This window comes from Schistocerca gregaria, chromosome 10 (assembly GCF_023897955.1).
Source record: "Schistocerca gregaria isolate iqSchGreg1 chromosome 10, iqSchGreg1.2, whole genome shotgun sequence".
Lineage (NCBI taxonomy): Eukaryota > Metazoa > Arthropoda > Insecta > Orthoptera > Acrididae > Schistocerca > Schistocerca gregaria.
This window is the reverse complement of record NC_064929.1, coordinates 119,897,303-119,914,876: the sequence shown is the minus strand read 5'-3', so window position 1 is coordinate 119,914,876 and position 17,574 is coordinate 119,897,303. Positions and strand designations below refer to the sequence as shown.

General features: G+C 45.8%; 1 protein-coding gene across 1 annotated transcript in view; it reads right to left on the bottom strand.

Annotated features, from left to right (window-relative positions):
* Positions 1-17,574, bottom strand: part of LOC126293403 (leucine-rich repeat-containing G-protein coupled receptor 4-like) — an 89,160-nt gene that overhangs the window by 49,708 nt on the left and 21,878 nt on the right. Inside the window, exon 3 of the mRNA XM_049986615.1 lies at positions 3,494-3,688. Coding sequence (XP_049842572.1) covers positions 3,494-3,688 — 195 coding nt within the window. The remainder of the gene's footprint in view (positions 1-3,493; positions 3,689-17,574) is intronic.

The following is a 17,574-nucleotide window of genomic DNA, read 5'->3' as shown; positions in this document are numbered from 1 at the left end:
TGAAAATACAGAACATAGGTACGATTGAACATTTTATTTCGGTTGTTCCAGTGTGATACGTGTACCTTTGTGACCTTATCATTTCTGATAACGCATACTGTTACAGCGTGATTACCTGTAAATACCACATTAATGCAATAAATGCTCAAAATGATGTCCGCCAACCTCAATGCATTTGGCAATACGTGTAACAAGATTCCTCTCAACAGCGAGTACTTCGACTTCTCTAATGTTCGCACATGCATTGACAATGCGCTGACGCATGTTGTCAGAGGTTGTCGGTGGATCACGACAGCAAATATCCTTCAACTTTCCCCACAGAAAGAAATCCGGGACATCAGTTCCGGTGAACGTGCGGGCCATGGTATGGTGCTTCGACGACCAATCCACCTATCATGAAATACGCTATTCAATACCGCTTCAGCCGCACGCGAGCTATATGCCGGACATCCATCATGTTGGAAGTACATCGCCATTCTGTCACGCAGTGAAACATCTTGCAGTAACATCGGTAGAACATTACGTAGGAAATCACCATACATTACACCATTTAGATTGCCATCGATAAAATGGGTCCGGCCGGTCTGGCCGAGCGGTTCTAGGCGCTTCAGTCTGAAACCGCGCTACCGCTACGGTCGCAGGTTCGAATCCTGCCTCGGGCATTGATGTGTGTGATGTCCTTAGGTTAGTTAGGTTTAAGTAGTTCTAAGTTCTAGTGACAGATGACCTCAAATGTTAAGTCCCATGGGCTCAGAGCCATTTTTTTTTTTTTTTATAAAATGGGGCCCAATTATTCTTCCTCCCATAATGCCGCACCATACATTAACCCGCCACGGTCGCTGATGTTCCACTTGTCGCAGCCATCGTGGATTTTCCGTTGCCCAATAGTGCATATTATGCCAGTTTACGTTACCGCTGTTCGTGAATGACGCTTCGTCGCTAAATAGAACGCGTGCAAAAAATCTGTCATCGTCCCGTAATTTCTCTTGTGCCCAGTGGCAGAACTGTACACGACGTTCAAAGTCGTCGCCATGCGATTCCTGATGCCTGGAAATATGGTACGGGTTCAATCTATGTTGATGTAACACTCTCAACATCGACGGTTTTGAGATTCCCGATTCTCCCGCAATTTGTCTGCTACTGATGTGCGGATTAGCCGCGACAGCACCTAAAACGCCTACTTGGGCATCATCATTTGTTGCAGGTCGTGGTTGGCGTTACACATGTGGCTGAACACTTCCTGTTTCCTTAAATAACGTAACTATCCGGCGAACGGTCCGGACTTGGATGATGCCGTCAATAGACCACCCTGTATATCGCCTTACAGGGGAGATATTTTACTTGAAATTCGCTTCCCTGATGTCGGGGGATAGATGCGATATTGCAGTGCCTGTGTTACGTTATTGTAAACTGCGATACAAAGTTCCTTTGGACATGCTTGCATGTCCGAAGGAGCTTTGTGTCGTAATTCAGAATAACAGACTGAAGCTACAGTAGCTCGACGTGTGTGAACACCCCATAGTGGCTTGTCTTCTATGTATTGTGTTTTAAAAATTTTGTGACTAAAGGTTTATGGCTTTATATTTAGTTTTATATATGACATGCTAGTTTGAGTGTTTTATTTCTGATGAAGGCACTCACAGTAATGCCGAAAAGTAGGTCAAAAGGCTCCTTTTTGCTACCGAGGGCTGCTATTGCTTTAATTTTATTTTGTCAACGGTTGTTGACCACACAGCCATCTTCCAAACTTTCGATTATGTCAGTTGATTTCTTTAACTGCAACCAATACCATCGTGGGAATGAGTCCCCTCTCTCTCTGCTCTGATTCTATCTTTTCTTTACTATTTCACATGCCCATAAACCTAGCAGGTGCCATTTAAACACCCAGTGGGCTGTGATCATAGTGTTTCGAGACATAAGTGAATTTAGCAGATTTAGATGTGGTATTGACTGCTCTTCGGAAACCTAAAAGCATAGATACACTATATGATCAAACGTATCTGGACACCTGGCTGAAAATGACTTACAAGTTCGTGGCGCCGTCCACCGGTAATAATGGTGGTGGTGGTGGTTAGTGTTTAACGTCCCGTCGACAACGAGGTCATTAGAGACGGAGCGCAAGCTCGGGCTAGGGAAGGATTGGGAAGGAAATCGGCCGTGCCCTTTCAAAGGAACCATCCCGGCATTTGCCTGAAACGATTTAGGGAAATCACGGAAAACCTAAATCAGGATGGCTGGAGACGGGATTGAACCGTCGTCCTCCCGAATGCGAGTCCAGTGTGCTAACCACTGCGCCACCTCGCTCGGTGGTAATAATGGAATTCAGTATGTTGTTGGCCCACCGTTATCCTTGATGACAGCTGCTACTCTCGCAGTCATACGTTCAATCAGGTGATGGAAGGTTTCTTGAAGAATGGCAGCCCATTCTTCACGGAGTGCTGCAGTGAGGAGAGGTATCGATGTTGGTCGGTGAGGCCTGGCACGAAGTCGGCGCTCCGAAACATCCCAAAGGTGTTCTATAGGATTCAGGTCAGGACTCTGTACAGGCCAGTCCATTACAGGGATGTTATTGTCGTGTAACCACTCCACCACAGGCCGTGCATTATGAACAGGTGCTCGATTCTGTCGAAACATACAATCGCCATCCCCGAATTGCTCTTCGACAGTCGAAAGCAAGAATGTGCTTGACACATCAATGTAGGCCTGTGCTGTGATAGTGCCACGCAAAACAACATGGGGTGCAAGCCCCGTCAATGAAAAACACGACCACACTATAACACCACCGCCTCCGAATTTTACTGTTGGTACTACACTCGCTGGCAGATGACGGTCACCGGGCATTTGCCATACCCACACCCTGCCATCGGATCGCCACATCGTGTACCGTGATTCGTCACTCCACACACAGTTTAGACCAAGCGAGGCATTTACCGGCGCGATGTGTGGCTTATGAGCAGCCGCTCGACCATGAAATCCGAGTTTTCTCATCTCCTGCCAAACTGTCATAATATTTGCAGTGGATCCTGATGCAGTCTGTAATTCCTGTGTGATGGTCTGGATAGATGTCTGCCTGTTACACATCACGACGCTCTTCCAATGTCGGCGGTCTCTGTCAATGAACAGACGAGGTCGGCCTGTACGCTTTTGTGCCGTACGTGTCCCTTCACGTTTCCACTTCACTACCACATCGGAAATAGTGGACCTAGGCATGTTTAGGAGTGTGGAAATGACGTATGACACAAGAGACACCCAATCACCTGACTACGTTCGAAGTCCGTGCGTTCCACAGAGCGTCCAATTCTGCCCTCTCACGATGTCTAATGACTACTGAGGTCGCTGATATGAAGTACCTGGCAGTAGGTGGCAGCACAATGCAACTAATATGAAAAACGTATTTTTGCGATTGTCCGGATACTTTTGATCACATAGTGTAAATACTACTTTCTTTACATGGGTGACGAGGTCGTAATGCCTAATGCAGGTGGCAGCCTACCTCCTGCAGCAGCCTGTTGGCCTTGAAGGTGTCCACGTGTATGGCCTCGATGTGGTTCCCGGATAGCTTCAGCTGGGTGAGCAGCGCGTTGTGTCTGAAGAGTCCAGCGGGCAGTCCGTCCAGCTGGTTGTCACTCAGGTCCACCGCAGACAGGTTACGATTCGCTGCGAAGGTGTCTGGCAGGAGCTGTGACACCTGCAAGCAAACCCAAAAGCCCTTGACTTTCAAAAAGTGCTGTGCGGTGCGAAACATCCTACAGAGGAACGTGGTGAGCCACTGTTCAAAAATGGTTCAAATGGCTCTGATGCTATGGGACTAAACTTCTGAGGTCATCAGTCCCCTAGAACTTAGAACTACTTAAACCTAACTAGCCTAGGGACAACACACACATCCATACCCGAGGCAGGATTCGGACCTGCGACCGTAGCAGTCTCGCGGTTCCAGACTTTAGCACCTAGAACCACACGGCCACTCCTGCCGGCTGAGCCACTGTCATTGCCTCAACGATAGCAGAGAAGTTGATGAGCAACTTACCACACCGTACAAAAATATCTGCCACCACCAGCAGACATCAAGCTAGAAACATGTAGCAATGCCTCATGCCATGATTGGACTTCATTTCGGTGTGGAAGCGATTCCACGAGGTTTTCATGGGATGCCGTTTCTAGCTGAGACCATTCGCTGCTGATAGATCCCAAAGATACCAAATTGAGGTATTTCATTGCTACTGTTCCACAGAGTCACAGACAATTTCTTAGGGATTAAGACTGGATGATTTATCATGTTACATATAACCCCATACATTTTACGTGGGATTAAGACAGAGTGATTTAGCGGGCTAGTATAAATGCAATGGGGTGCCTGAGTGTTCATCAGACCAGGATCGTATGCATGCAGCCCTAAGTCAGTTAGATAGTTCCATTTAGCATGGATCATTCGGCATGATAAATCGTAATGATGTGGAATGACTCATTTTACATTCATATCTCATATTAATTTGTAAATATGGTTACATGCTGAAATTTTACAAGCTTTTTCCAATGTAAAAATGGCGTTACTAATTTTCACCACCTATTACACATTACAGTAACTGAAATTCTTCTATGGAGTGAAAATAGATTTCAGTTTGTTTTATGCCGGCCGTGGTGGATGAGCGGTTCTAGGCGCTACAGTCTGGACCCGCGCGACCGCTACAGTCGCAGGTTCGAATCCTGCCTTGGGCATGGATGTGTGCGATGTCCTTAGGTTAGGTAGGTTTAAGTAGTTCTAAGTTCTTGGGGACTAATGTCCTCAGAAGTTAAGTCCCATGGTGCTCAGAGCCATTTTTCAGTTTGTCTTCAAATTTCATTTTTCTCTTTGTCAGAAATTTTGTATAACTGAGTAAGTGATGAAATATTTTAGTTGCTGCATTGTGCACTCCTATTTTTGTGCTAATTACAACCTTACTGTTCAGTAATGAATGTCATTTTCCTTCTGGTATTGTAACAACGTACATGATCGTCCATTTGAACTTTAGTGGGTTCTTTACAACGAACTTCACGAGGGAATAAATATAATGTGAAGCAATAGTTAAACTTCCCAACTCCTTAATCAGACATCTACAAGATGGTCGTGGACAAGCAGCATATTTTATTCTTAAGCACGTTTTTGAGTAATGAACACTTTCTTTCTTAAAAATGAGTTAGCCCAGAACAATATTTCATATGACGTTATTGAATGACAGTATATAAAGCATGTACATACACTTGCTGATTTGCTTCTCCCTAAGATTTGCATTGGTTCTAAGTGTTCCAACGTGTGTTTTTTTTTTCAATTTAAACTCTCACCAATGTGGACACCTAAGAATTTTGAAGTTTCCACTCTATTCATAAATTCCTCACCAAGAGTTACACCTCTCATTGGTGTAGTACCCATAGATTTGCAGAACAGAATCTGTTGGGTCTTTTTAAAATTCAGAGTGAGACCATACACAGAAAACCATTCAATAATACTTTTAAGAACATTGTTTATTATTTCTTCTCTTTCTGTACAAATGCTTGGATGGATTGCGACACAGCTGTCATCTGCCGAAAGAACTAATCCCCATTGCTCTATATTAGATGGAAGATGGTTTGGGTATGTGAGGAACAATAGTAGTCCTAAGAATTAACCTTGGATAGCCCATATGTGATTAGCCCCGAGTCAGGTTAATGTTCCTAGACTGTATTAGTTGATTTACTAACTACAACTTTCTGCAATCTTTTGGCTAGATATGACAGTGTACATTCCATTGCTACACTATCAGTCCCACAAAATATTAAATCGTCTAGGAGAATACTGTGATTTAGGCACACAACAGGTCGTACAAAACAGCAACTGGCGCTATTTTATTGTTTAATTGTCGTATGATTTGGCGAGTGAACATGTAAACGGTGTTCACTGTACAGCAACTCTCCTTAAATCCAAAGTGTGACTTGCTGACGATATTATTGTTGCTCAGGGTAGATACTATTCTAGAATACATCACCTTCTTAAAAATTTTGTAAAATGGTGTCAGCAGTGAAAGAGAATGGCAGTTATTGAAATCTATCTTATCATCTTTGTTAAACAGGAATTTGACAACGTTATATTTCAGACCCTCTGAAAAAAAAGTGTTGAGTTAATGATGCATTACATATTTCAGATAATGTCAGGCTTATTATATGGGTAACAAATCTTTAGTATTGTATTTTAATTACCATCAAAACCAATCAGCTTTTATTTTTCAGCCAATGTACAACTTTCTGAATTACAGAAGTAGAAGTTTGTTATAAATTCATATGATTAAATTTTGTGAGTTCTCTTGAACTGTTTGTACCTATATTTTCTAATGTATTTAAGAAATGATTATTAAATGTATTTTGTAGCAGTGTCCCATCTTTTATAGCCCTTCTGTTCAGTTAGGTAGTGATGTTGTCCTGGCTGTTCTGTCTCTCCTTTCACTACATTCCATATAGGCTTAAGTCTGTTTTCGAAATTACTGATTTATGGCTTTGTAACATGGCTGTTGTCATCTTGCAAGATGGAAGTATCCACGTGCTATTCGTCACAAAGATATAAAATAAAGGGCAACATTTGACGTTGAGAATTTTGAAACAATCATAATAGAACATGTTCACAATAACCTGAATGAATGGTGTGACACCATGGCACAGAAACACCATCAAAACACCGCAGATCCAACTCCAGTACGACCTACACCCTCAACATACTCATTTGGGCATTGGCACACTGCATGCATCGCAGCATCTGAAGGGCAGGGAAATCAAGACTCATTGCAGGAATACATGTGGAGGTCAAACAATAGTTGGGAAGTAACATGCAACAGTAAGTTTGCAGATAGCCATTAAAGCTGCAACGCTAGGAAGAATAGTACATAACGTAACTTGGGGATACAATAACGTAAGATGTGAGCAATGACTAAATCTGTCAGTCATTTGGATCAAAGCTCACTGGACATCGGGATGAAGTGAGCTCGTATGATAGACACAGTGAAGTCTCTCCATGCTGGTCCACCTCCGTGCCAGAATTCATAAACTGCGGTGCCTGGCGAGCCAGTCTCTCGGTGGACAGAGGTCTGGAAATTGTGTTGGCCAAGGCAATGGTGCAGAACCTCATCAACCGAGGTAGATCATGACTGTACGGGGAACACTCGGTGTGTCGTCACCTTGTTGAAAAATAACTCCTCAAAGACGTCAAAGGTAGGGCACAGCCATCTGCGTTGTTGTTGCTGTGGTCTTCAGTCCTGAGACTGGTTTGATGCAGCTCTCCATGCTACCCTATCCTGTGCAAGTTTCTACATCTCCCAGTACCTACTGCAACCAGTACCTTCTGAATCTGCTTAGTGTATTCATCTCTTGGTCTCCCTCCACGATTTTTCCCCCTCGCTGCCCTCCAATACTAAATTCACGATTTCGTGATGCCTCAGAACATGTCCTATCATCCGGTCCCTTCTTCTCGTCAAGTTGTGCCACAAACTCCTCTTCTCCCCAATTCTATTCAATACGTCCTCATTAGTTATGTGATCTACCCATCTAATCTTCAGCATTCTTCTGTAGTACCACATTTTGCAAGTTTCTATTCTCTTCTTGTCCAAACTATTTATCGTTCATATTTTACTTCCATACATGGCTGCACTCCATACAAATACTTCCAGAAACGACTTCCTGACACTTAAATATACACTCGATTTTAAAAAAATTTCTCTTCTTCAGAAACGCTTTCCTTGCCATTGCCAGTCTACATTTCATATCCTCTCTACTTCGACCATCATCAGTTATTTTGCTTCCCAGATAGCTAAACTCCTTTACTAATTTAAGTGTCTCGTTTCCTAATCTAATTCCCTCAGCATCACCCGACTTAATTCGACTACATTCCATTATCCTCGTTTTGTTTTTGTTGATGTTCATCTTATATGCTCCTTTCAAGACACTGTCCATTCCGTTCAACTGCTCTTCCAAGTCCTTTGCTCTCTCTGACAGAATTGCAATGTTATCGGCGAACCTCAAAGTTTTTATTTCCTCTCTATGGATTTTAATACCTACTCCGAATTTTTCTTTTGTTTCCTTTACTGCTTGTTCAATATACAGAAACGTAGGTTTGCCTTTCCTTAATCTTTCTTCTAAGATAATTCGTAAGGTCAGTATTGCTTCACGTGTTCCAATATTTATACGGAATCCAAACTGATCTTCCCAGAGGTCGGCTTCTACCAGTTATTCCACTTGTCTGTAAAGAATTCGCGTTAGTATTTTTGCAGCTGTGACTTATTAAACTAACAGTTCGGTAATTTTCACATCTGTCAGCACCTGCTTTCTTTGGGGTTGGAATTATTATATTCTTATTGAAGTCTGAGGGTGTTTCGCCTGTCTGCGTTAACACATCAGAAATTTAATGGCTTAGTTCACATCTTAAGCGGCCGATGTTGGGGGAGCGGTTCTAGGCGCTTCAGTCTGGAACCGCGCGACCGCTACGGTCACAGGTTCGAATCCTGCCTCCGGCGTGGATGTGTTTGATGTCCTCAGGTTGGCTTAGGTTTACGTAGTTCTAGGGGACTGATGACTTCAGATGTTAAGTCCCGTAGGGCTCAGAGCCCTTTGAACCATTTGAAGTTCAGATATAGGCGGAGAAATAACTGATCCCGGTCAGAACAGGGTAGGAGATTCTTGTGTATGACGTTGCATGCAACGATAAGGAGTGCTGGTGTGGACAGTGGTGTGGCAACTGTCATCGGAGGAAAGGTGTGCAGGAGCAGAAACGATTAGTGAGAAAGTAACACAGCCAACAGTAGACACACTAATAAGCAAGAACATTATGACCACGGACCTACTATCGATGTAAGCCGTCCAGGCGATAGCAGAGTCACCTGGCAAGGAATGGCTGTTAGTCAGGCACACCCACAGCGCATGTAGTATCAGTGAGCAAGCTGTCCACGTGTAGAACGCGGAAGTTGTGCGCTCAATCTGAGTCTGACCGAGGGCTGATTGTGATGGACAGGAGACTCAGCACGAACATTTGGGAAACCGAACTACTTGTCAGGTGTTCGAGGAGTGCTGTGGTGAGTCTCTTCAGCTGGTGGGAGACCAAAGTGAAATCACGTCCAGTATTCATGGCATTGGGTGGCCACCCTTCATTACAGATGTCAGATGTCGTAGGCTGGGCAGATTGGTAAAACAGGACAGGTGATGAACTGGGGTGAAACTAACATCAGGCTTTAATGCTGGGCAGAGTACAAGTGTGTCTGAGGATACAGTGCGCCGAACACTCCGAATGATGGGCTTTCGCAGCTGACGACCCATGAATACTACAACTTCGGCAGCTACGACTGAAATGGCCGTGTGACCATCGGCACTCGACGTTGGCGTAGTGGTAGAGACTTGCATGGTCTGATGAACCTCGATGCCTTCTTCATTACGCCGATGGGAGGGCGCGAATCCCTCGTCTTCCACACGATTACCTATTTGACACCTGACTAAGTAAATCTCGGGTGAACAGCCTGGTACGAATGTGCATCTACATCTACATCTACATTTAAGTGCTTGGCAGAGGGTTCATCGTACCACCATCATACTATCTCTCTACCATTCCACTCCCGAACAGCGCGCGGGAAAAACGAACACCTAAACCTTTCTGTTCGAGCTCTGATTTCTCTTATTTTATTTTGATGATCATTCCTACCTAAGTAGGTTGGGCTCAACAAAATTATTTTCGCATTCGGAAGAGAAAGCTGGCGACTGAAATTTCGTAAATAGATCTCACCGCGACGAAAAACGTCTTTGCTTTAATGACTTCCATCCCAACTCGCGTATCATATCTGCCACACTCTCTCCCCTATTACGTGATAATACAAAACGAGCTGAACTTTTTTGCTCCCTTTTGATGTACTCCGTCAATCCCACCTGGTAAGAATCCCAGACCGCGCAGCAATATTCGAACAGAGGACGAACGAGTGTAGTGTAAGCTGTCTCTTTAGTGAACTTGTTGCATCTTCTAAGTGTCCTGCCAACGAAACGCAACCTTTGGCTCGCCTTCCCCACAATATTATCTATGTGGTCTTTCCAAGTGAAGTTGTTCGTAATTTTAACACCCAGGTACTTAGTTGAGTTGACAGCCTTGAGAATTGTACTATTTATCGAGTACTCGAATTCCAACGGATTTCTTTTGGAACAAATGTGGATCACCTCATACTTTTCGTTATTTAGCGTCAACTGCCACCTGCCACACCATACAGCAATCTTTTCTAAATTGCTTTGCAACTGATACTGGTTTTCGGATGACCTTACTAGACGGTAAATTACAGCATCATCTGCGAACGACCTAAGAGAACTGCTCAGATTGTCACCCAGGTCATTTATATAGATCAGGAACAGCAGAGGTCCCAGGACGCTTCCCTGGGGAACACCCGATATCATTTCAGTTTTGCTCGATGATTTGCCGTCTATTACTACGAACTGCGACTTTCCTGCACAATATTTCGGCAATCGACCACGTTGCCATCATCAGGTGCGCTGATGTACTGACCGGCGGTGGGCCGGTGCCAGGTATATATAGGACAATCCCTCTCCCGCTCCTCCCTCAGGCGCTTCCTATGAGTCGATGCGGTCCAGGTACAGCGTCCGTTCTCCCGCCGTCTGGGCGCTGCGTCCTAGGTCTTCTCGTTCAGGATTGTATGCCGGCACCGCTCCCGTTATTCTCCCCTTCTCCCCCGAAGCCGGTACTCTACATGTGACATGGAACTAAGAATTTACTTTTGACGCTTTGAAATTGCCCAAAACGATGTACTGATCATTTAATTGATAGTAAATAAATAAATTAACAACTCTTGCCACAGTTGTTAGTACGTTCCGCGCAACTGAGAGCTGAGGGTACAATGGCATTTGCAAGAAAATTATTGAAATGCACATTCTGAAACGTATAAAGTGGTGATCTGTTCTGGGTAAACAAGTGCAAGAGATTTCCTGGGTAGTGCTGTACAGTATGATGATAAAGTTTAAGCTCTAACCCAATGCCTCGATTGATTTGCAATATACACTCCTGGAAATTGAAATAAGAACACCGTGAATTCATTGTCGCAGGAAGGGGAAACTTTATTGACACATTCCTCGGGTCAGATACATCACATGATCACACTGACAGAACCACAGGCACATAGACACAGGCAACAGAGCATGCACAATCTCGGCACTAGTACAGTGTATATCCACCTTTCGCAGCAATGCTGTCTGCTATTCTCCCATGGAGACGATCGTAGAGATGCGGGATGTAGTCCTGTGGAACGGCTTGCCATGCCATTTCCACCTGGCGCCTCAGTTGGACCAGCGTTCGTGCTGGACATGCAGACCGCGTGACACGACGCTTCATCCAGTCCCAAACATGCTCAATGGGGGACACATCCGGAGATCTTGCTGGCCAGTGTAGTTGAGTTACACCTTCTAGAGCACGTTGGGTGGCACGGGATACATGCGGACGTGCATTGTCTTGTTGGAACAGCAAGTTTCCTTGCCGGTCTAGGAATGGTAGAACGATGGGTTCGATGACGGTTTGGATGTACCGTGCACTATTCAGTGTCCCCTCGACGATCTCCAGAGGTGTACGGCCAGTGTAGGAGATCGCTCCCGACACCATGATGCCGGGTGTTGGCCCAGTGTGCCTCGGTCGTATGCAGTCCTGATTGTGGCGCTCACCTGCACGGCGCCAAACACGCATACGACCATCATTGGCACCAAGGCAGAAGCGACTCTCATCGCTGAAGACGACACGTCTCCATTCGTCCCTCCACTCACGCCTGTCGCGACACCACTGGAGGCGGGCTGCACGATGTTGGGGCGTGAGCGGAAGACGGCCTAACGGTGAGCGGGACCGTGGCCCAGCTTCATGGAGACGGTTGCGAATGGTCCTCGCCGATACCCCAGGAGCAACAGTGTCCCTAATTTGCTGGGAAGTGGCGGTGCCGTCCCCTACGGCACTGCGTAGGATCCTACGGTCTTGGCGTGCATCCGTGAGTCGCTGCGGTCCGGTCCCAGGTCGACGGGCACGTGCATCTTCCGCCGACCACTGGCGACAACATCGATGTACTGTGGAGACCTCACGCCCCACGTGTTGAGCAATTCGGCGGTACGTGCACCCGGCCTCCCGCATGCCCACTATGCGCCCTCGCTCAAAGTCCGTCAACTGCACATACGGTTCACGTCCACGCTGTCGCGGCATGCTACCAGTGTTAAAGACTGCGATGGACACACCGGTGTCAATGTGTTCTTTTTTCCATTTCCAGGAGTGTAATTAGTAAAAGTGAAATGGAGGACAGAAAGAGAGCCGGCCTTTGTGGCCGTGTGGTTCTAGGCGCTTCAGTCTGGATCCGCGTGACCGCTACCGTCGCAGGTTCGAAACCTGCCTCGGGCAGTGTGTGATGTCCTTAGGTCGGTTAGGTTTAAGTTCTAGGGGACTGATGCCCACAGATGTAAAGTCCCATAGTGCTCAGAGCCATTTGAACAGGAAGAGAATTGGTTCTACTCGTATCTTTAATGAAAGTTCATGTACCGTACCTATTCTTTTGAAAATACAGAAATAACCTACTGTGTATGCTTTTACGAGTACTTATAGTAATACTTCATGCATATTTATATAGGCCACATTTCGAAATACCGGTTTTACATCTTGAGGAAAAACCAGCAGCCTACTGGCACGACATATCATAATGTCCTTGAATGTAGCCATATAAATACACCGAAGCGCCAAAGAAACTGGTATCGGCACGTGTATTCAAATACGGAGATATGTAAACAGGCAGAATACGGCGCTGTGGTCGGCAATGCGTTTATAAGACAAGTGTCCGGCGCAGTTGTTAGATCCGCTACTGCTGCTACAGTGACAGATGATCAAGACTGAAGTGAGTTTGAACGTGCTGTTATAGTCGGCGCACGAGCGATGGGACACAGTATCACCGAGGTGGCAATGAAGTGGGGATTTTCCCGTACAACCATCACGAGTGTACTGTGAATATTAGGAATCCAGTAAAACATCAAATCTCCGAGATCGCTGCGGCCGGAAAAATATCCTGCAAGAAACGGACCAAAGACAACTGAAGAGAATCGTTCAACGAGACAGAAGTGCTGCCCTTGCGCAAATTGTTGTAGATTTCAAATTTGGGCTATCGACAATTGTCGGAGTGCGGACCATTCAACAAAAGATCATCGATATTGGCTTTCAGAGCCGAAGACTCACTCGTCTACCCTTGATGCCTCCGTGACACGTAGCTTTGTGCCTCGCCTGGGGTGTCATCACCAACATCATACTGTTGATGATTGGAAATGTGTCAGGAGAGTCTAGTTTCACATTGCATCGAGCAGTTGGACGTGTACAGTTATGGAGACAACCTCATGAATTCATGTACCATGATGCCGGCAGAGGACTGTTCAAGCTGGTGGAGGCTCTGTAATGGTGTGGCACATCAGTAGTTGGATTGATATGGGACCCCCAATAGGTCTAGATAGGACTCTGACAGGTGACACACACTTAAGCATCCTGAAACTTCCTGGCAGATTAAAACTGTGTGCCGGGCCGAGACTCGAACTCGGGGCATTTGCCTTTCGCGGGCAATTTCTCTACCATCTGAGCTACCCAAGCACGACCCACGCACCATCTTTACAGCTTTACTTCTACCAGTACCTCGCCTCCTTACTTAAGCATCCTGTCTGATCATCTGCATGCATACATGTCCATTTTGCTTTCTGACGGACGGCAATTCCAGAAGGACAATGCCACACCCTAAAAGTCCATAATTGCTACAGAGTGGCTCCAGGATCACTCTTCTGATTATATTGTAACAAATAAGCCCTCGGTCACAAATACACTCCTGGAAATGGAAAAAAGAACACATTGACACCGGTGTGTCAGACCCACCATACTTGCTCCGGACACTGCGAGAGGGCTGTACAGGCAGTGATCACACGCACGGCACAGCGTTCACACCAGCCTCGCTCGCGGTGTGGAATCAGAGCTAACTATTTGTAGTATCGTTCCGAGAACCGATCGCGGTCCTCTGGTTTGGAGCCGAGTGGAAGGCTTAAACCAGAGGCTCAGACGATTCTGCGGAGAGCTGGGGTGCAAATTTCTCGACCTCCGCTATCGGGTGGAGAAATGTAGGGTCCCCCTGAATAGGTCAGGCGTGCACTACACGCCGGAAGCGGCTACGAGGGTAGCGGAGTACGTGTGGAGTGCACATGGGGTTTTTTTTTTTTTTTTTTTTTTTTTAGTTTAGAGAACTCCCTCCCTAGGCCCGACAAGACGCCTCCTGAGACGCGGCAAGGCAGGAGTAGGCAAAATGCAACAAGGAATAACAATATTAATGTGCTAATAGTAAACTGCAGGAGCGTCTATAGAAAGGTCCCAGAACTGTTCTCATTAATAAACGGTCACAACGCCCATATAGTACTAGGAACAGAAAGTTGGCTGAAACCAGACGTAAACAGTAATGAAATCCTAAACTCTGATTGGAATGTATACCGCAGAGATAGGCTGGACAGTGAAGGGGGAGGCGTGTTTATAGCGATAAGAAGTGCAATAGTATCGAAGGAAATTGAGGGAGATTCGAATTGTGAAATGATTTGGGTGAAGGTCACGGTTAAAGCAGGCTCAGACAAGGTAATTGGATGTCTCTATAGGCCCCCGGGCTCAGCAGCTGTTGTGGCTCAGCACCTGAAGAATAATTTGGAGAATATTTCGAGTAGATTTCCCCACCATGTTATAGTTCTGGGTGGAGATTTTAATTTGCCGGATATAGACTGGGAGACTCAAACGTTCATAACGGGTGGCAGGGACAAAGAATCCAGTGAAATATTTTTAAGTGCTTTATCTGAAAACTACCTTGAGCAGTTAAACAGAAAACCGACTCGTGGCGATAATATATTAGACCTTCTGGTGACAAACAGAACCGAACTATTTGAATCAGTTAATGCAGAACAGGGAATCAGCGATCATAAAGCGGTTACTGCGTCGATGATTTCAGCCGTAAATAGAAATATTAAAAAAGGTAGGAAGATTTTTCTGTTTAGCAAAAGTGACAAAAAGCAGATTACAGAGTACCTGACGGCTCAACACAAAAGTTTTGTCTCAAGTGCAGATAGTGTTGAGGATCAGTGGACAAAGTTCAAAACCATGGTACAATATGCGTTAGATGAGTATGTGCCAAGCAAGATCGTAAGAGATGGAAAAGAGCCACCGTGGTACAACAACCGAGTTAGAAAACTGCTGCGGAAGCAAAGGGAACTTCACAGCAAACATAAACATAGCCAAAGCCTTGCAGACAAACAAAAATTACGCGAAGCGAAATGTAGTGTGAGGAGGGCTATGCGAGAGGCTTTCAATGAATTCGAAAGTAAAGTTCTATGTACTGACTTGGCAGAAAATCCTAAGAAATTTTGGTCCTATGTCAAAGCGGTAGGTGGATCAAAACAAAATGTCCAGACACTCTGTGACCAAAATGGTACTGAAACAGAGGATGACAGACTAAAGGCCGAATTACTAAATGTCTTCTTCCAAAGCTGTTTCACAGAGGAAGACTGCACTGTGCTTCCTTCTCTAGATTGTCGCACAGTTGACAAAATGGTAGATATCGAAGTAGACGACAGAGGGATAGAGAAACAATTAAAATCGCTCAAAAGAGGAAAGACCGCTGGTCCTGATGGGATACCAGTTCGATTTTACACAGAGTACGCGAAGGAACTTGCCCCCCTTCTTGCAGCGGTGTACCGTAGGTCTCTAGAAGAGCGAAGCGTTCCAAAGGATTGGAAAAGGGCACAGGTCATTCCCGTTCTCAAGAAGGGACGTCGAACAGATGTGCAGAACTATAGACCTATATCTCTAACGTCGATCAGTTGTAGAATTTTGGAACACGTATTATGTTCGAGTATAATGTCTTTTCTGGAGACTAGAAATCTACTCTGTAGGAATCAGCATGGGTTTCGAAAAAGACGATCGTGTGAAACCCAGCTCGCGCTATTCGTCCACGAGACTCAGAGGGCCTTAGACACGGGTTCACAAGTGGATGCCGTGTTTCTTGACTTCCGCAAGGCGTTTGACACAGTTCCCCACAGTCGTTTAATGAACAAAGTAAGAGCATACGGACTATCAGATCAATTGTGTGATTGGATTGAGGAGTTCCTAGATAACAGAACGCAGCACGTCATTCTCAATGGAGAGAAGTCTTCCGAAGTAAGAGTGATTTCAGGTGTGCCGCAGGGGAGTGTCATAGGACCGTTGCTGTTCACAATATACATAAATGACCTGGTGGATGACATCGGAAGTTCACTGAGGCTTTTTGCAGATGATGCTGTGGTGTATCGAGAGGTTGCAACAATGGAAAATTGTACTGAAATGCAGGAGGATCTGCAGCGAATTGACGCATGGTGCACGGAATGGCAATTGAATCTCAATGTAGCGAAGTGTAATGTGATGCGAATACATAGAAAGATAGGTCCCTTATCATTTAGCTACAAAATAGCAGGTCAGCAACTGGAAGCAGTTAATTCCATAAATTATCTGGGAGTACGCATTAGGAGTGATTTAAAATGGAATGATCATATAAAGTTGATCGTCGGTAAAGCAGATGCCAGACTGAGATTCATTGGAAGAATCCTAAGGAAATGCAATCCGACAACAAAGGAGGTAGGTTACAGTACACTTGTTCGCCCAATGCTTGAATACTGCTCAGCAGTGTGGGATCCGCACCAGGTAGGGTTGATAGAAGAGATAGAGAAGATCCAACGGAGAGCAGCGCGCTTCGTTACAGGATCATTTAGTAATTGCGAAAGCGTTACGGAGATGATAGATAAACTCCAGTGGAAGACTCTGCAGGAGAGACGCTCAGTAGCTCGGTACGGGCTTTTGTTAAAGTTTCGAGAACATACCTTCACCGAAGAGTCAAGCAGTATATTGCTCCCTCCTACGTATATCTCGCGAAGAGACCATGAGGATAAAATCAGAGAGATTAGAGCCCACACAGAAGCATACCGACAATCCTTCTTTCCACGTACAATACGAGACTGGAATAGAAGGGAGAACCGATAGAGGTACTCAGGGTACCCTCCGCCACACACCGTCAGGTGGCTTGCGGAGTACGGATGTAGATGTAGATGTAGAACCGCGGTGTTGGCCGTCGAATACCGCTAGCTGCGTAGCATTTGTGCACCGCCGCCGTCAGTGTCAGCCAGTTTGCCGTGGCATACGGAGCTCCATCGCAGTCTTTAACACTGGTAGCATGCCGCGACAGCGTGGACGTGAACCGTATGTGCAGTTGACGGACTTTGAGCGAGGGCGTATAGTGGGCATGCGGGAGGTCGGGTGGACGTACCGCCGAATTGCTCAACACGTGGGGCGTGAGGTCTCCACAGTACATCGATGTTGTCGCCAGTGGTCGGCGGAAGGTGCACGTGCCCGTCGACCTGGGACTGGACCGCAGCGACGCACGGATGCACGCCAAGACTGTAGGATCCTACGCAGTGCCGTAGGGGACCGCACCGCCACTTCCCAGCAAATTAGGGACACTGTTGCTCCTGGGGTATCGGCGAGGA